Here is a 19,429-nt window from a genome sequence, read left to right as displayed (position 1 = left end):
GTATAACATTGGAAGGAATACTTTATCTGTATTCTGTGGCCTTGGCGTTCTTTTGAGGAAAGGGGAAAAGGTAAAGCTTCTGATTATAGATCATAAAGGGAAAGGCTGCGACTTTAAGCAAATTCAGTTTATTTCTTTAAGTACAGTCTCCCAGAAGTGGAACCTTATAGTTGTGTAAAGGGAGAAATAGTTTCGCACATTAATTAATGAAGAAAAAGTTGGCATTTGTGGATGATATTTTGAGAACTTCAGGTCTGAGCCTGCTATGCGATTCCCTTCCTCCCTCCCTCCCTCCTTTCTTTCTTCCTTTTTCCTTTTTTCCATGCGATTCTTCCGTTTTTTTCTTGCTCGCCCTTTCTCCTTCCTTCTTTCCTTCCTTCCTCTCTTTCTCTCTCTTTCTTTCACGAAAACACAAATCTCTTAAGTAAATATAGTGAAATACTTTCTTAAGGCATTTTTTTCTAACGCTTAAGCAAATAATAAAAATTAATGAGCCAAAGAGGTTAGATTATTTCTGTATTGAGTACAAACTTTGAGACTGTCTTAACTGTTGAAAGGTTGTTTTCCAAACTCTGTGTGATCCTTGACATTTCAGAAGGCTCACAGAATGAGCAGTATTTCCTGGGTTTGGAAGAATTGCTGTTTCTTCCGTAAGTGTGAATCTTCAAATTTCCAGGTTAGTCATTTGATCACCCAGAACTAGGATCAGATTACCCTTGAGGAAAACTGGAAAAACCCCTGATTGGGTCAAACCATGGGTTTGACCTGTTTCCTCCTCCTACTTGTTTTTACCCCTCACCCCCACCCCTGCTTTTTTTTTTTTCTTTTTGAAAACCAAGAAGACAGTATTTCATTTTAATATCCTCCGGCGTTTGATTTTTCAGCGATACATTCGACTTGAAAACGAGACAGAATATTTTTCAAACTTGTCCAAGTGTGTACACACATATCCTCCCCATCACCCTAACCCCCACCCCCAACCCAGAGTCTGAGATATTTTAGGTGAATTGTCATACTTTTAGATGTGAACTAACATTAAGCCAGCCGGGGGAGGACATCTTTCCATGGAATTCTAGGGATTTCATAACAGTACCTTATTTTTTATGACGCACTTTACAAAGGACTTTCCGATTATCTCCATCTGAATCCCAGGACCTGTGACATTGAACAAATTACCTCCTCTCAGTCTCAGTTTGCTCATCCGTAGAATGGGAGTGATGACAGTATCTTCCTCAGAAGGTCGTTGTGAAGGATTAAAGAGCCTGGCACGGGGCGAGGGCCTCGTAACTCATCATCACCATCACCACCACCATTATCACTGTTGGTTTCATCATTATTATTGTTTTCAACCTCGACAGCCTGGCTTCAGATCCCGGCTGTGCCCTTCATTAGTTGTGTGAGTTTGAGCAAATCATTGAAATTCCCTGAACCTCAGTTTCCCCATCTCATTGAGTGTTTACGTGGATTAAATAAATGAATAAAGGTAAAGTACTTTAAAAAAAGACCTTGTGCCAGATAATACCTATGTGTTACCTACTCTTTTTACTGTTATTTTTGTTAGGCTCTCACACCAATCTTGTGAGAGGTCTACTAATAATGATGACGTTATTTGAATTTATGTGCCAGGCACTGTTGTGAGGACACAATGTGTATTAACTCATTTAGTGTTCACTAGGCCCTATGAGATAGGTACTAGTATTATCTCCATTTTATAGACGGAGACACCAAGGTGCAAATGTGTTGAGAAGTGGTGCAAGGGACCCGCCCAGGCAACCTGGCTCCAGATCTGGGCCCTCTGCCAGTGTGCTGTCCTCTGGGGGTATCACGTTGTAACTCTTCTCTGTTGTGGAAGGGGAGGCCGCTCAGAGTGGTCATCTGGCTGTGAGGAGCAGAACCACAGCTAGCATCTCAGGACTTCGAAGTTCCATGGTTGGGTGATTTGCCCAAGCCCCGTGATGTCATTCCATTGTGTGACACTGTCTGGTAGTGTCTCTCCATCTGATCCCTCAGGGCACCCTTTCAGATGGTTCTGGAGTTTCTCAGCCCCAGTGAGACAACTGGGGAATTGGGGTGTGTGGTGGTTGGGAGTCGGGCAGGGTGGAGAGAAAGTGCCTTCCTTGTCCATGGTTATTTTCTGATGGAATTTGAGCCTGGCCGTGGGCATTTCAGACTGAAGTTAGTGTTGGAAGCCAAAACCTGGCTGGCAGGAGTATAGAACTTTAAGTCAAGCCTTATTTATTTATTGTTTATGTCCCTTCAGTAAAACTCCTGTGTGTGTGTGTGAGGGTCCCAGGGGCAAGGTGAACTGTGCCCCTCCTCGTGGACTGGGTGAGGAGCTTGTAAATGAAATGTCAGCGTGTGTTTCGGTTAAAATTCATTTCTCTGCTTTCTGGCCGTCTCTCCTTGCTAACACTCACCAGAGAAATATTCCGTGGAGGTGTTAAAACAAGACTAGTGGAAAGAAACGGTAACTTAACACGAAAGAAAATCCGTGGCAGTGAAGAACAGATTTCATATTAGTACTGTCATAATATTCTTTAATGTATCATATAAATAAAAATCTGTTTTGACCAGAATTTTAATGAGCGACCGAAGGAAGGTTTTTGAATCCTGCAGTTCATTTATCTCCCTTTGCGATGTAAATGTTCACATCTCAAGTGAACATATAATGGGGCTTTATTAACTAGTCGAGGGGCGACTCTTTGGAGACCAGTGGCCGTTAATTAGTGGAGTACATTTTGATGAGAAGAAGATCGTTCTGTTCAGTATCTTTCTGTTTCTCCGGATGATTATTTCATTTTGTGAAATATGTAAGAGTCCCCCCTCCCCCCATCCTTTTAAAAATTAAAATGGTCATGCTACTCCACAAAGATGACTTAATTTGAAGCCGTTGGAGAAACGGAGATGATTGGGATCAGTCATGTCATATCCTATCTTCCCTTTGGGCAGATGTGTTGGCTGCCTGGAAGAGTTTTGCTCAAGCTTGTGGGTTCTCTTTCTAGTGTGGAGAAACCAAGAGACTGCCTAGCAGCTTGTGGCAAGAATGAGTCTGGGCGTAACGCACCATCTGCCTTAATTATCCTTGTGTATAATAAAGCATTCCCCACTGCCCTCAGTTGCCATTTTCCTCCTTAAGTTTTCGAAGCCAGAATCTTCTTGTTGATCAAAGGGGACCTATTTCCAGTTGCCTTAAGTTGCAGCTGGGTGACCGTGGGCGAATCACTTAAGCCCTTCCGAGCCTCAGTTTCCTCCTCTTTGAAACAGTGTAATGTCCGACCTGGAGCTGTTTTCAAGGTGAATGCAAAAAGTCTTTGCCTCGAACCTTGCACAAATGTCTGCTGATACTGTTAAGAGACTTATTTTTGTAGAATAAAAAAAACTATGATGGTGAAAATGACTGAAGAAAAAATCTTAATTGGAATGTGAGCTCCTTGATGGCAGGGGGCTGTTGATGGTTGGCATTTGGCAACCGTTAAATGCATGCATTGAATCCAGCCTGCCTTTTTCACAGTGGAGGCAGCTGACACCCAGGGAAGTTATGTCTGTTGCCCCAGGTCACACGACTCAGTCGTGGCAAGGTTGAGCTGGAAGCCAGGTTTTCCTGTTCCCTGCAAGGTCGGTCCTCTGTTAGCAGGCGTCCAGATGGGTGCAGTGCAGCCTGAGCGTTTTACACACGCACCTCCTGTTCCGGGGGAGCGGTTTCTTGGCAGCTTCTCAAGGGCGAGGGGTGAGTTTTTGGCATCTGGCCTTCCCCTGCTGCTGTGGGTCGGGTCATTCTAGCGTCTTGCCATCTTGGATGATCTGCAGCTGTCATCTCGGCAGCCACAGTTAACAGACCTGCGGTGGGTTTCTGGTTCCCAGCCGGGAGGTGGTGGTGTGCCTGCAGCCCTCGTCCACATGGCGAGGACCCTGGGGGGTTAGTGGCTTAGCTTCTTTCTTGTTGGGAGCGCAGCTCTTTCCTGCCTTCCAGTCAGCAGCAGGTGTCAGCTCAGGAGGAGGGGCACCTCGTCCTACAAATGTCCTTTCCCTGGATTCTGCCTTTCCTCACATGCTTTCGTTTCAATGTTAAGGTCAGTCTCTTGTGTTCTATGTCAAATGTTTTTGGCAGACAAGTGAAACCTCTCTGTCTTCCCAGGAAGGGAGGAGGAGGAAGGCACTCTCTGAGGAACCAGCTGACCATCTCGGGTGCCCCTTGAGGCGGCATTTATTCTTCGTGTCCTATTTTGTATTTTTAAACTCTACCGTTCTCCAGCCGAAAACCCCGAGAACACACAGTAAGACGTAGTGCATCACCTCTGCCCTCTTGTTTGTTCAGGTGTGGTTCAGTTCATAAGAGCTTGTTCGATTGCTTTAATTGCTGACTCTGTGCGGACCCCATTTTGGGGACAATTTAGGACACTCTCCATGGTTTCCTGGTGCCCACTAAACAAAGTCTAAACTTCTTAGCTTGATAGGTAGGGTCTTTTATAATCTGAACAGGGTGTGTGTTTGTGTGTGTGCGTGGGGGGAGGGCGGGAGGTCTTCTTCCAGTTTATTTCCCGACTCGTCTACCTTTTGCTGCCTTGAAACTGAGTGTCACCCTTCTCTGAATAGGTGTCATTTTGTGGATCCCTGTCTGTACTGCCCTTTCTTCTCTCTACTGTACATAACAGACCTCTCTTTCAAAGCCCAGCCTAATTGCTACCTTTTCTGCAGAGCTGTTCCTGCTCCCTCGTGGTAATACTTCTTTTTTTGGATTTCCACAGCACTTTACCTTTTCTTTGGTTATGGTCCTCCCAAAAGTAATCAGTTAGCAAAAGCTTATTGCTACACCCATTAGGCATTGTGCTAAGTACTCATTCATTCATTTATTCACCAGTCATTATGTGCCAGGTACCGTGTGTGGTTCTGGGTGTAGTGTGGAGAGTAAGACAAAGTCCCTGCCCTCTTGGAGCTTTCACTCTAGTGGGGTAAGTAAGCAATGAGCAAATGGATAAGTATATGACATGCTTGTAGGTGTGAAAACCAAGCAGGATAAGAATGATGGGAGGGATGGGGATGGACCATACGTTTTCATATATTTAGTCGCCGCTTTAAGTACTCAATAATTGTTGAACAAGTTCCTTCTCAGCACTAGGGACTATGGTAGGCACTTTATTCTGAGTTTTATGATTATTTAGGTTCATGCCTTAGTGCTTCCACTGACAGTAAACTGTAAAGGCATAAACATATTTTACTAATAAAAAAACCCCCTTAGCTTTTAATAGTGCTCTTTTGCACACCTTGGATCTCCGTTGAGATACAGTAAATGCAAGGTGACAGAGGAGAGCTAGTTCTTGTCTTCAAGGGTCTTACCTCCATGTTGGTAGGAGGGGTGCTGCCTGCGTACAGGAGAGGATGCACAGTAAGAGAAAGAGCATTTAGAGGAAGAAAGAGTGGAGACAGCTTCTTGGAGGAGGTGCTCTTTGCCCCAGATCCTGAAGAGCAGGTAGGAAGGAAGAATGGCAGGAATGCAGTTCTTCCCACCAGGGTCTCAGAGAGATCAGGACGCACAGCTGTAGCAAAGGGTGTGTGCTGAGAGTGCTCTGGGCGAGGCTTGAAGAGTAGGTTGTGGAAGGCCTTGAATGCCAGGCAAAGCAAATGAGTTTGTACTTGGCAGGTGCTGGGGAACCTGTTGTGTGAGTGCAGGGTCATAGGGATGCTCCGTATGATATGCTGAACTCTTCGGGACCAATTTAGAAGCTGGGGTCACTGATAGGACTACGTCTGATGCAATTTCATGGAGAGCTTCTCACCCTGGACTTATGCCTTCAGCGAAATTCATACAGCGTCCTCTCTGGCTATGGGTCCTTCTTTGGGAGTGATCTTCTTGGCAGATTCCACCCCAGCTCTTTGGGATATGTGGCCGCTACAAACAACTCTGTTGTTTGCTTTTTTCTACCTTCTCCCTTCCTCTTTGCCTCCTTAACAAGGGGCTGTGATATAGACAAAATTCAAAAGCTCTATACTTTGTCCTTTTCCGAGCTGCGATCTTACTGTGTGTAGACAGATGCGATTTCTTGGTATGGAAATCACAGATTGTCTGTAGGACACCAGTGCATGTGCCCTGTGGCCCAAAGCCGCCTGACAAGGGACTTCATAGGCAGTGTCTGCTCGGGCTGCCTGGAGTGAGGAATATGAGATTTCAGAATCACAGCCTCTGCCTTCTGTGTGATAGGAGAGGTGTAAGCAAGTGAGGTCTTGGGCCCAAGCACTCTGTGGTACACTCTACTACTCCTAGCAGTAGCCTAGGATTGTTGGTCCAGCTGGGGCAGGTATCCCGCTGGGCCCCAAATACAATAAGGTGTCCCCACTCTTTCTCTCTTTCAAGGATGGATAGCATCAAGCTCCCAACCACTGGGAAAGTTATTCTCAGAGTGGGTTTCTGGCTGCTATACTTCTTTGTTTTAGTTTTGAGATAATCAATAATCAATAATCGAAAAGAAAAATCCTAACTCAAAATAATGGCTGTTGCTTATTGTGAGTCACTGTGTTGGAGGCACCATACTAAGCCTCTATGTGTGTTTAGTCTCCTTGAATCCTTACAGCAGCCCTTTGTGGGTATCATCTCCATTTGACAGATGGGTAAATTGAGGTGTAGGGAGGGTAAGCAGCTTTCCTGGGGCCACAGAACCAGTAAATGTCAGGGTTGGCATTTGGACCAAAGTCTGTCAGAATCCTGTGTTCTTGCTGCCTTAACCACTAAGCCCCCCTAACTCCCAACACAAATAGGTAGATTTTTAAGTTCTTGCATTTTGTCCAACTGCTGTAAAATCCTCAGGTTGAGGAGTAGAATTTGTTAATAGTCTGACCAAGAGGCTTCAGGTTAATTTTCTGTTGCCCATTTTGTTAGAACCCATTTAGCATCGTTAAATGCCATTTACCAGCTATGGAATTTCAGACAAACCACTTGATGGTTTTGTGCCTCCATTTTTTCATCTGTAAAATGGAGGTGTTAAACAGTACCTACATCATAGAATTGTTAAGGGGATTAAATGAAGGGCCTAGGGGGATATCTGCACTTAGTGGGTCCAGTGTAAGCATTAGTTATCTGCTACTGTCTCCAAAGGTGGCACTGCCCAGATCATCGGAGAACCTTACTTAGCTCATAGGTTGCTTGGTACTGTCGCCCCTTTCTAAGGGGTGATGGGAAGAACAGCATGTGTCAGTGGCTTGGCCTGCTCCTGGGGTTCTGGCTCTTGAAGGGGAGATGGCGTGCGTCCTTTCTCTTGGGGATGCTCAGTGGGCATTGGGAATTCATTTCCTTTTCCATATCTGGTGCCGTGTTTTTGCTGCTTCTGAGAATGAAGTCTTGGGGCGCAGCTAGGGGACAGCTAAGACACCGCTGTGTGAAAGGTCTCCCCATGAGCCTTCTCTCTCCCAGTCCTGGTCTTTATCTGCCTGGGGGTAGTTCCACCAATGACTGATCTGAAAGCATCACATTCATTTATTTGTCACTGGCTGTGACAGGCAAGTTAATGCTAATGGATTCTTTTTTTAGCCTGTTGTCTGGGATGAGTTTCTCCCAAATGTCCTGAAATCTAAGGCATTAGGGGAATGTGTAACTTTTATGATACGGGAGGATTTAAAAGACAAATAGGGTTTTGTGCGTAAGGGCCTTAAATTTAGGTTAGGGGTGACAGCCGCCAAGGAGGAGATGTTGGGCCAGTCCAGCGTCTTCTTTTTAAGAAATCCATTCAGAGCTCTAAATTGCTGTTTCTGTTTCAATTATGTGACAATTTCAAGGGTTTAGAAAAATCTAATAAAATGGTCTTGATGATGCATTCTGGGGAGAGAGTGCTTTAGAAGATCCAGGAGAATAAATTCCTCAGGGGTCAAGAGAGGCTCGTTCCTGCCACCTCGGGCCTTCTCTCGTCTGGGTTTTTACATTTTTATTGTTTTGAAGGGCAGAAAACAGTGTTGGAATGTATTCAGGGCTTCAGCGGTATCCTCCACTGAAATGAATTATTCTCTTTGGGCAATTGCAAATAGACGGGCCACTGCAATCACTAGCTTTTTTTTTTTTTTTTTTAAACAGGAAGATGAATAGGCATTAAGTGGACATTCTGTTGTGTGGTTTTTTTTTTTTTTTTTTTTTTTTTTTCTTAAGCTGGCATGTTGTAATGACTTTCAGAGCATGGTTTGTGTGTGTAGTGATTTTGAATAAAGCACCGAAGAGAAGAAACTGGAAGAGGGGAAAGAGTGAGCGGAGAGGTCCTACGAAAGTTTTTTCTTTTCTCCAAATTAAAGCTTTTGATAATTTCCCAAAGAGCAGAAGTTTACAGTGGAAGCCGTCTTCCAGCTGCCTGCAGGAACAGACTGCAGAAAGACCTAGTGTAGCAAAATGTGATGCTGAGTGACATTAACGAGGTGACCTCTCTGGTTGGAAGGAGGGCCAAGGAACCCCTGAAGTAGCGGTTCCCATGCCTTGCTGCGTGCGTGTGTGGGCGCCTATGTGTTTGTGCATGCTCAGGCTTTGTTCCTGCGTCTTCCAGTGATAGTTTTCACACCAACCTCTGCTCAGTTTGCTGCAATATTCTCCATCTATTCCCACCTACTGAAAAGTAAAGTTTTAAATGGGGAAGCATTTTGTTTTATCTTCCGGGTACCTGCTGGAGCCTGGGTAGGTGGCATGTGAAGCTGAGATCACAGAGCTGGGGCCTGTTGGAACACCAAAGCCAAAAGTGTGAAAAGTCAATATCCTCGTCTCCGAAATGGATTCCGGGGAGGCAGGAAGAGAAACCTTTTGGCGCACGACTTTTTCCCCCTTTTTAAAAAGGCCCTAGCCTGATAATGTTTCATATTGATGGTATAAATGAAACATAACAACACCGGCTTCTTCAATATTTTAGTGCCTTGGAGAGTATTCTATATTTCTATGTTGCTCTCGTGCGAGAATTTTCAGTTACTAAAGAAAAGATGCAACATTTGGGGTGGATAACCTGGTAAGGAAGCGGGAAACCTGGGTGTTGCTGCCTTACTGGTTAGGACCTTGGGAGTGCCTGGTTTAGCCTGTTCCAGAAACGGAGCTGGTATCGTCCGTCTTATTTTCCATCGTGGCACTAGAGTGAGCATTCTAAATGGTAAGTGTTTAGAAACTGCTGTGAGATCTTAAGGAAGAAAGCTAGATGGGGACCTGGAGTGGGGTTGGTGGCTGGAACTATAGCGTGTATTGATGCATGTCTTCTTTTCAACTCAGTTCCCTATGGGATATCTCTCAAATATGTCATTTTTTTATAGCTAAAGTCAAACAAACAAACAGATAAAAATGTTTAAACTTACATAACACTTAATAAAAACCAACCGGTAGATTCACTGTCTCTTCCACCTGGGGAAAAAGGTCCAAATAAGGATGCTTGAACCTAGGAAAAAATTGGGCTGTGAATCTCCATAAGACTGCTACATGTATATGTTTCCTCTTCTGTTTTCAAAGCAGATAATTGGTTTTAGTAAGAACTTCTGACTTGATTAGGGGGCCCTTAGGAAATTAAAGTGTGTTTGAATTTCACAAGTATAATTTTAATTATACAAATTTTGCATTTTTCACTAGGGAGCCAGGTTCAGAACTTGTTTTCCTATACTAATAGGGGTAGTAAAACTGATTATGGCAGAATGCCTTACTTATATCGTTTTGAAAATAAAAATAAAATCCATGCATTTGATCGTTGTTTTTCCCCGCAGTACACAGTGTTCAAGTACTGTCCATATGCGTCTCATAGCCTTGTTAAAAATGCTTTTTCACTGGATCCACACAACTGTAAAACTGACTGACATAGTCTGGGGGGTGGACTTCATTATGAATTTTCCTGCTGTACCTCCTGAAAGAATTCAATTAAAGTTCTTTGGAGCACGAGTCCTGCCTGGGCGGCTTGTGTTTGGCACGCTGCCACGTTAGCATGTTGGGCTTGCTGTTATCACCACATCGCCCTGTTTGTTCAAAGCCCGCGCATTCACAGCCTCAGCTCTCCTAGCAGCCCCTCTTCACGATCCCAGTGGGTTAGTGCACGAGGTACAGTGGAAACGGTCACCTGAGTTCCTCCCCAGGCTGTAAAGAGATGATGGCGAGAGGACGATCAGACCTCTCTGGGCGTCTCAGGAGAAGGACCGATTGTGTTATTGGGAAATGACCATTTTTCAGGGCGTCCAGACGAAACCCCAAGTGTCGAGGAAGTGCTTTGTGGGTTTGAACTCAAGCATCCCCAAACACCTCCCCATGTGCAGGGGCTTTAAAATCTGCCCGGAGACCAGTTCCTCAGGCCTTCTGGGCTCTCATCTCAGATAGTGACACGAGAGCTTGAAAAGAACAATTGTTCGTGATAGAGAAATCACGAAACCAGCTTGTGAATGAGTTGGTGTCAGGTAAGGGCCTGAAAATACGGGAAAAGAAAGCTCCAAATGTAGACCCTATTCCATTCCATCCCTCCCCCGCATTTAATCACTGACTGTATTATTTTTCTTACTTTCTATTGAGGTGGTTCGGCTTAGTGTTTTAAGAGCATGGGCTCTAGAACTAGGTGATCTGCCACTTACTGGATGTGTGGCCTCGAGCGAGTTATCTAAATAATCTCTGCCGTAGTTTTGTCATCTGTAAAACGGAGATCATAACGGTGTCTCCTTCATGGGTTTGCTGTGAGGGTTACGTGAGTTGACGTGTAAAGTGCTTAGAAGGGTGTCTGGCACACAGGAAGCGCTGTGGATGTGTAAGTTATAGTGTTGTTAGGAAGAGTGGCATCCTGCAGCAAGTTTGGCCAAATGCTGACCATCTGCCTTGGTGGTTGGAGAATTTTTGTAAGTGCTAGAATCTACTGCCTTACGTATTTTTTTCTCATGTAATGGGGGAATACAAAAGAGTATATATGCACACGCGAATGTGTGTGGATGTGCGTGAACGTATACAACTTGGGTAGAATCGTGGTGTAATTTGGATTCAGACATGGGAGTGTGCTGAATCCCAATGGAGCATGTGGTTGGTAAGAGCACAGCCTCTGGGCTCAAGGGACCTGGTTTGAATCTTAGTGCTGCCACCACATCTGTGACCTCAGGAAGATATTTAAACCTTTCTGAGCTTCAATTCTGCAGCTAAATAATGGGGATAGTAGAGTTGTGGGTATGACATGAGACACCATAAGTAAGGTACCTGGTATACGGTTAACACTTAGAACATGTTAATTCCTTCCCCCATAACAAGGCTTTTTTTTTTTTTTTTATATCTTGAAAATGAGAAAGATACAAGGTGTTCTGCTTTTGCTGGAGAAGAGGCTACCTGAAATTAGCTAGTGAATCATTAGCGACAGAGGAATAGACAAAAGCAGACTGAGAAGGAGGTGTCGTTAGCCTTAATCTGCATGCATCAGGGCAGTTTTAGCATTTCACAAAACTCTAATTTCGAATTTTCAGCAGCAGGTAAATACTTGTATTTAGCCGGGAACCTCAGATGGTGTCCACAAGCCTTTCAAGGTGGATTTGTTCTTCCGACGCTTGGTGGTGGTACCCGGAAGCACAGGGTAAGGTGGTAGAAGAGATTTAGGAGATGCTCCAACGGAGGAATAACTCCAAGGAAATGAAAGGTTCCCAGCTATGAGTGAGGATAACTGGGAGGGAGGGAGGCGGTTGGGATGTGTGTTAAGTGTTCCCTTTTCAAAGTGACTTTTACTCGGAGACGTGGGATGTTAGGTTTTGATCCACCGACCTGTGAGCCCCATCGTGAGAGTGGAATGAGTTTGGTAGAGCTCCAGGAAATGCCCACAGTCCAGCCATCGGCCTGGTGGGTCTCTGACCCTCAGACCTACTCTCTCAGGGTCGGTGAAGTCCCCAGACGCTGTAGTGCATGTGCGCATCTCTTTGTTCCATTTGCAAACCAGTCAGTCCCCTCTACTTCATGTCTGTCGGGTGGAGTTTACCAGGTTTTTGTCAAGGATGGGATATAATATGATGATAAGTGGATCCCGGGAAGGGATGGGGCGTGTATGAATATTAGTGTGTAGAGAATGGAAAGGGGTGGCCAGGAGGTGGGGAATAGTAGTAGATTACATTGACTAATTATAAGGAAAAAGCCATATTTGCTGCTTCATTAAGTGATCGCTAGGCTATGAAGCAGTTTATTGTAATTAATGCAGAAAGAGCAAGTAAGTGTTGGATTTGGAGTGGAGGGTCTCCAGGCCCCCCCGCCCCACTGCGGTGTGATGCTCTGCGTTCACTGCCTCTTCATGATCCTTCGAAGTGGAGTCTGGGGGGGACACCCTCATCTGAAGAACCGAGGTGGAGCCTTTGACCAGTTTTCTGCTGGTTTATTTTGACAAATAAGGAGGACCCCTTGCCTGATCTCCTTTAGAATCTTCTGTGGGGGCTTTTATGTTTTCTAAGGATGGAGGAAGAGGGCCAAACCCATGCCATCATTGCTATTCTTGCCACAATCATTTTAATTTCAGCGCATGAAAGTGGCAGGCTACACAGCCAAGTCCATCGAGTTACGGGCCGTGCGGAGTTGTGATTGCTTTCCTTGATGATTTCTTGTTCAAATCAGCGGTGCTCTTAATTTTCCAGATGAAGTAAAAAGAAAATTGGCGACTGTCCTCCCGCCCTGTGTCTCTTCATCCTAGGTTTTCTGAGCATGACTTTGATTTGGAGGGTTAATATTAATTAGGAGCCAGTTTCGACCTCGGTTGCTTGATGAGGGAGCTTCAACTGTTGTGACAAATGGGGCTCCTTTTTGCCTGTGCCTGCTTTTTTTTTTTTTTCTTGGTGAAATTTTCTGGGTTTGAAAGCCAAAGGAATAAATATAGAGAGAAAGAGATGAGGGCTTGCCTCCTGAGGAAATGCAGCAGATTCTCCTAGCTCTTCAGACAGGTACATGATAAGAGATCAGGAGCATGTGGGTTCTGAGGAAGTTCTCCCTCCATCTGCCCAATCCCTCTTCCCCAGCTTCCCCAGCAGTGTGGGGCCTTGACCAGCTTGCTGCCACTGATCATTGCCTCAATTGCCCTCTCTGTAAGCGAAGGTAATTTCTTCAGCTTCTTCCCCTCCCCCCCCCAAATAAATAAATAAAAAGGTATGACTCATATCTTTAGTTTCCGAATTGGGTTTCTTGAATTTCTCTGAGGCAAGTCCCCGGTGAGTGCAGGTCACAGGGAGACACACTTCATTTTGTGCTGAGGCTGCGGGTCTTTGCTTCTAAACCTTACCAGAGCTGACTCGGTCTTTTCAGAGAGGGTAGAAGAAAGGATAAGGGACAGAGAGAGCCAGTGAGTCCACGGTACAGTTAGAGAACAGGCGCTGGAGAGGAAGTGGCCTGCTCTTTTCAGGTTGCATCATGTTAGGGATCTCTCTTTGGCCTCCGAGTTTGGATTGGTTTTCTTTTTGATGGGGTAATTGGGGCAGGAGAGAGAACAGCTGACAGTGAGTGTGAATGTTCCAGGTATAGCAGGAGAGACCTGGCTTCTAGTTCTTAGCTTGGTGCTTATTAGCTGAATGTGAACTTAGACCAGTTGCCTTGCAGCTTCATGCCTTGGTTTCCCCTTCTGTAGATTGAGGAAGAATGAGGGAGTACGTGATGGGAAGCAGCAGTACTTAGGGTTTGAGAGAATAGGCTTAGGAGGCAGGCAGTCTTAGAGTTTTATTTCTGGCCTAATAATTTCCTAGATGCGTGACCTCAGGAAGTTCACTTAACTTTGCTAGTCCTCAATTTCCCAGTCTGTGAAGTGGGGTGATAGAATATAAGTATTTACCTTACAGGGGTGTTGCAAGGATTGCATGTGACGGCGTTCATAAACTGCTTAACACGGTGCCTGGGGGCTGGTTAGCGCTTTATATACGGGAGCTGCTTTTACTGTCAAGAGCTAAATAGTGGCCTGACCGAAGGTTCCTGAGATGTTAGCCAAAGTGGAGCAGGAGGAACCAGATCAGGAAAACATTTGAGCTGTACAGATTGACTTTCTGATTTAGACAGAGCTTCCCACAGAGGGAGATTGGTGGTCAAGGAGCTAAGGCCTGCCCGAAATGCAGAGTCTGGAGCTTAGATGAAGAAGTGCCTCCGGTGGTGATTTGGCACTGTGGACTGAGGGTCTCAGCCTGCACAGGATATGCGCCCTGGCTGCCCTGTGGGCCCTACAGAGCAGAGGGAGGTCTGAGGTGGGCCTGTCCGAATTCCCAAGCTGGAAGCTGCCGCTGCTCTGACACCAGACAGCTTCATGGAGATGGAGACGGGATCTCCCCTTGGCTGACATCTTAGCCACTTCACTGTAAGAGAAGGGGAGGAGGAAGGAGTGGAAGACCAAGCACCAAGTGATGTGGAGGCCCACATTAGATTTTGGAAACCCACGCCTGGTACTTTCTGAAATTCAAAAGCCTTGCTTGACTGAGAGGCAGGGCTGATCAAAGGCCATTGTGATTTCAGAATGTTCTTAAGTGTGTTTGGCAGACAAAGTTCTGTCTCTTGATTGCTTCCTCTCCCACTGTCCTCTCCTCCTTGGTGAGATGGTTTTAAGTCAGCACTAGCACCTGTTTCTTATGCAGCAGGAGTGTCTGAAGTGGGGGCAGGTCCTTGCCCTTTGCAGCCGCTGCCGATGCGGAGCTGTGGGTACCAGTGTCGTGTGGCCATTTGGCTCCCATCGGCTGCACCTTGGCTTCCTTTTCGGGGGGGTGGGGCAGGCTTGACTAGGTGTTGTGGGTGGGAAAACCTTTAGGAGGCGTCGTTATACTATTATTATTATTCTCTTGAAAGAAGGGTGGAAAGAGGGAGTGTGGCCGAAAACATCTTCAGGGATAAAGGGGGTATATTATGCAAATGAGCCGACATAGGTCACATATTGGACAAAGTCAGGTAGGGTGCTCTCAGGTCCTTTAGAGATGAAAGACGAGACTTGGCCCTGTCCTCCAGGTGCTCCTAGGCTGGCAGGAAGGCCGGTGTATAAACAAGGCAGTGTGCTAGAGCAGGGGCAGTGGCCATGCTTGCCCATACTGTGCCCAGGATGACACAGAGCATAGCGGGCAGGGCAGGCTGAATCTTGAGATGGGAGATCCTACAAGTCAGAGGAACTGTGGGAGCAATTAGGCAGCTTAGCTTTTGGGGTGTGTGGCAAATTTTTCCTGTGGGCCGGAGTGTACTGTGCAGAGGACAACGGGATGAAAGATTGATTGGCTCACCATGTAGCAAATGTCTGGAGCTCTGATCCGGAGCCAGGCCCAAAGCTGGGGAGCGGGGGTGCAGCTGTGATGAATATGATGCAGTCCCTGGGTTTGCATCTGGAAGGGGACATATTCATTAAACAACTTATTACAGGATCCATTATTGGAAGAATGAATAATACAAATGCTGCAAAAGCATGTAGAGTGTTTCATGGAGCGTAACAGCGAAACCAGGTTTCCTGTAGGGTTTTGGGAAGGCTTCCTGAAGTACAGTGGTGAATGTGAAGGGTGAATATAGGTGTGAACTCGGGGGAGGGAGGATCAGGGGCATTCCACGTGCTGGAATGCAGAGGGCAGGGAGAAGAGAGCTGAGGCCGGGCCATGTGGTTTTCTTGTCCTAAGAGGGTCAAGGAGCCCACTTAAGGGTTTAAGAAGGCATGGGAAATGATTACCTTCACATTTTGAATAGATTACTATGGCAAGCTGTATGGAAAATGGCTTGTGGGAGCCCCAGGCAGATGTGAGGCCATTGGCAAGTGGTCTGTGTGAGAGAACACGGTGGTCTGGCTGAGTTCTTGGAGGTGAAGATGGAGACCAGTGGATGGATTTGAGGTGTGTTTGCGGATTAGAGCAGTAACTTGGTGATTTGGTTAGCTGAGTGAGAGGTGTTAAAGATCAGGCAAGTTTGGCTTGTCTTCTCTGTGGACAGAGCCCCACCTGCCACCTGGGGATGAGCCTGGCTAGGGGAGTTGAATTTAACCCTTTGGCTGGAAATCTGCACACTTTTGGTGATGCGCCCCTATGGGTAAACTTTTTTTTTTTGAGTGTGCATTTGCATACTTGTTTATTTACAAATGATATGTATGTACTACTGTGTTAAAATACTATACCTCATGTCATAGATAAACAGACAAACAAACAAACAAACAAATAAATAAATAAAAAAGGACCAGAAAGAAAAGCTAAACACAAAAGTTCTAGCCCTTTTCCCCAAAATCTTATTTAGGGGGCTGTAGCTTTAGGCCATGGGGAGCCTTTAATGAGTTTTAGGGTGGGGGTGGCCTGGTCGGGTGGGTGTTGGGGAAAGAGCACTCTGCACGCCAGAGGCCCTTGAATGAGTTCTGCACAACGCAGGGGCCCATGAGGAGGTGCCCGTACGGTCTTGTCACCATGTGTGGCCTGGTGAGTCGGGCATGAGACCGCAGTGTAGTAACTCCCCAGGAGTGGTCGTGTCAATATCACAAGAGGTGTGTGAGGACTCCCTGGGGCTTGGTGTTTGCTAGTCTGTGTGTGCTCATCTCATGGGAACATGCGGCCAGCCTCATTCCTTTGTGGTCCAGGGGGTGCCTGTCCTGTCTATCCAGAGGGCTAAAGGCCACACTTGGCCGTGAAGAGCGGACTTTATATAGAGAGCATTGAATGAGGAATATGGATTCTGACTACCTATAATGCCATCTCTGCCAATTCTGAGCCCATCAGGGCCTCTCTTTGTCTGGTGGGTTGATATTAATACTTCCCTACTGAACTCCAAAGGCTGAAAACAGTACGGAGTGAATTGTTTTTATCTTCGTGATCCAAACGCTCCTCTGAGTTTCCTCTCTCAGTCTCTGCCAGCAAATTGGTATTGCTGCTCCCTCTGTATGGCTGGGTTTTCAGAGGCTGATTCCGTTCCAGCCCACTCCATTTAGCTCTTCCTTCGAGCAGAACCCGAGCTAGGATCTCACCTTCCAGAGAGTGCTTTTAAAAAGCTTTGTTTCCCAGCAGACTGAATTTCAGTCTTTTCCCTGAGTGCAGCCGTGCTCGGCAGAGGGCTCCGAGCCGTTTTTACGTGTGAGAGGTGAGCAAATCAAAGGTGAGCCCGTTCTACCTCAGTGAGGCCTTTTGTGTAAAAAGGACCTTCTAGAGTAAAGCAGTCAGGCTGACTGACAACTGCCAAAACTACCCCGTGACGGACCTGCTCCGTGGGATAACTCCGAGAGAAACCAGGGCCGAGAACAGACAAAAGGATGCCCAAAGCCCGAGCTGGAGAAGCCCGATTGAGATAAAACAACCTGGAAGCGTGTCTTCAGTTTGGATGTGCGTGGAGCTAGGTCACAGTGGCCGACTGAGAACGTCGGCATTTACGATTCGTCCCTGCTTTGACTTCTCTGGTTTTATTTCCTTTGAGATCAAAGCAGGGAGACTAGAAGTTGCCACTCCTAGGTTTACTTTCAGACTATGTCGGTGTCCCTCGCTTTGTGACCTTGGGGTTTTGTGTCTTTGCTTGGGGCCTGGGGTTTATTTCAGGCACAAAGTGCGAGGTATGCTGTAGCCTCAAAGTCAGAGGGGAGCTCTCAGAAATGCCCAGAAGGGACGTTGAGAGGACCGGAAAGCAGCTTGGAGAGCCAGTCCTGTGTTTTCCAAAGGACCGCCAATACCAGGAGTCTGGGAGTTTCTGTTTGTTAGTGTTGCTGCCCTTCCGAGGGGCCATCCTGAAGGCAATTTAGTCCTGCACAGAGACAAGGGGCTGGCCTGAGGAATTCTTCCCCCTGCTGCATAATAAACCTGATACTTAAATTAGTGCGGGCCTCCTGAGCCGTAATTCTTGCCGAGGTGATAAAGAAGTGTGTGTGTGGCCGGCATGTCTTTCAGGATTGGAGGATGTCGCTTTCTGTCAGATGAGTTTCCAGGTCTCAAAATCGATTTTTTATGACGGCTTCTCCCCCATTTCCCCAATTTCCTCTTTCTCCTCTTGTGTTTCTTAGGAGTGGGAGGAGATAGAGGGTGGATAGAGGGGAAATATTTTCGCTTGGCTTTTGGTTTTGCATATGTCGTTGTCACAGTAGGTAGACATTCCTTCAGAATCCTTCTGAAGGTTGTATAATTGAGTCTTTTACCTCAGCGACAAGATATTACTCACCTTCTCTAAACCGTTTACTTTATGCCCCATGGAGTGGGGGAGAGGGCAAGACTTTTTTTTTTTTTTTCTTCTCAGGAAAATATGTCTATGGAAGAGGCTTGCCGTACTGGGCAGTTGGGTGGCCAGCTATTAAAGTTTTAATAATTGAGAAGGCATCTGGGTCCCTCAGTGGAAGGCAGCAGCCCTTCTGGCAGAGATGAGTTTGCTTTTAAAATGACGTGTTCACCTTTAACTGCAAACGGCTGTGACAGGAGTCCTATTTAATTTTAAATTGCCCGTGTCCAGCAAATCTCTGTTACTCTTTGAACAATAAAATGTTTTTCATCTTCTGCAGCTGTGTTCTCTGTGTGGGGGCTTGCCTTTTTTTGTGGTGGGGGGGGAGAGGGAGCTTGGGTGCCCCTCCCCACTCCCCTTCTTTTCCCTTTCAAACTGGCCAGGATGTCTAGAAAGTACTGTTCTACTAGGTGTGGAATCTCCACCCGGAAACTCTGCAAAGCGGCTGGAAAGTTTATAAGCAGAGGCCGGGGGTGGGCGGTGGGGTCAGTAAGTAATGGCAGCCCCTGGGGCTGAAGTGCTTCCTCTGTGGGCAGAACCCAAAAGTCGGTTTCTGTCCCTGACCCTTTCAAGAGCCCGTATCTTTTTCTCTCCTCTCCCACCCCCCAACTTCAGGGGGCTTGATTTGTCTCTGATAATCAGAAACAGATTTTGGCTCCTGATCCATTATAGATGTGTTTGAGATGGATGCCAAGCCTTAAGCCACTTAAAGAGCATGTGAAAATATATTTAGATACAAAAGAAAAAAAAGAAGAGAGGAAAAAATAGGCTCTTTCAGTCCCCCCCCCCAAAAAAATCTTGAAATGACTGCTCACGACAGCAACAAAAAACCCCATCTAGGCCCTGAATAAACATGGAAAGAGAAGATTTGGCTCCAGAATTAGCAAAATTGGTGAAGGATGTTAAAAGGGTGGAGGACACATGTGGTTGCCCTGGAAGTAGAATCTTGGGGGGTTGCTTTCCCAAAGTCCCAGGCTCCCAGTGGAGGTGGCAGGTTGGTGGGGACACACGGAGAGCTTTCACATTGTACTCAGCAGGACTGTTTCTATTCAGGATACCCCTGAGTTAGGAAATATCGATTGCTCTGTATTTGTAAACAATCATTAAAGGGACGTGGTGCCAACAAAAATAGCCAACTTTAGGCGATTAAAGTGTGTGAGGGGAGGCTCGCAACAGGGAAGCCCACTGCTCGTTGCTCCGGATCAGCATGGCCCAAGATTTGTTTTCCTTTTAAATTCTGAAAAGGGACCCGCAGAGTTGAGCAAGGTCCGAGTGTTGGTTTCTTTTCATCCTCCTTGAATTTTTTTTTTTTCTTCTTTAATGAAAGTGCCCAGT

The 19,429-nt window shown here is 46.1% G+C and overlaps 1 protein-coding gene across 4 annotated transcripts in view; it reads left to right on the top strand.

Annotated features, from left to right (window-relative positions):
• LOC105295367 (RNA-binding protein Musashi homolog 2) overlaps nucleotides 1-19,429 on the top strand; it is a 69,455-nt gene that overhangs the window by 6,262 nt on the left and 43,764 nt on the right. The window contains exon 6 of one of the 4 annotated variants that reach the window (XM_011364994.2): nucleotides 18,116-18,196. The exons of 2 other annotated variants lie outside the window; for them this stretch is intronic. In XM_011364994.2, the coding sequence (XP_011363296.2) occupies nucleotides 18,116-18,181 (66 nt within the window). In that variant the 3' untranslated portion in view covers nucleotides 18,182-18,196. Of the gene's footprint in view, nucleotides 1-15; nucleotides 3,829-18,115; nucleotides 18,197-19,429 lie in introns of those variants that run through there. One more of the 4 variants, XM_023533509.1, reaches the window with a different exon arrangement.

The sequence above is a fragment of the Pteropus vampyrus genome, unplaced genomic scaffold (assembly GCF_000151845.1).
Source record: "Pteropus vampyrus isolate Shadow unplaced genomic scaffold, Pvam_2.0 Scaffold104, whole genome shotgun sequence".
Classification (NCBI taxonomy): Eukaryota; Metazoa; Chordata; class Mammalia; order Chiroptera; family Pteropodidae; genus Pteropus; species Pteropus vampyrus.
The sequence above is the reverse complement of the archived record's forward strand: the minus strand, read 5'-3'. Positions and strand labels throughout refer to the sequence as shown.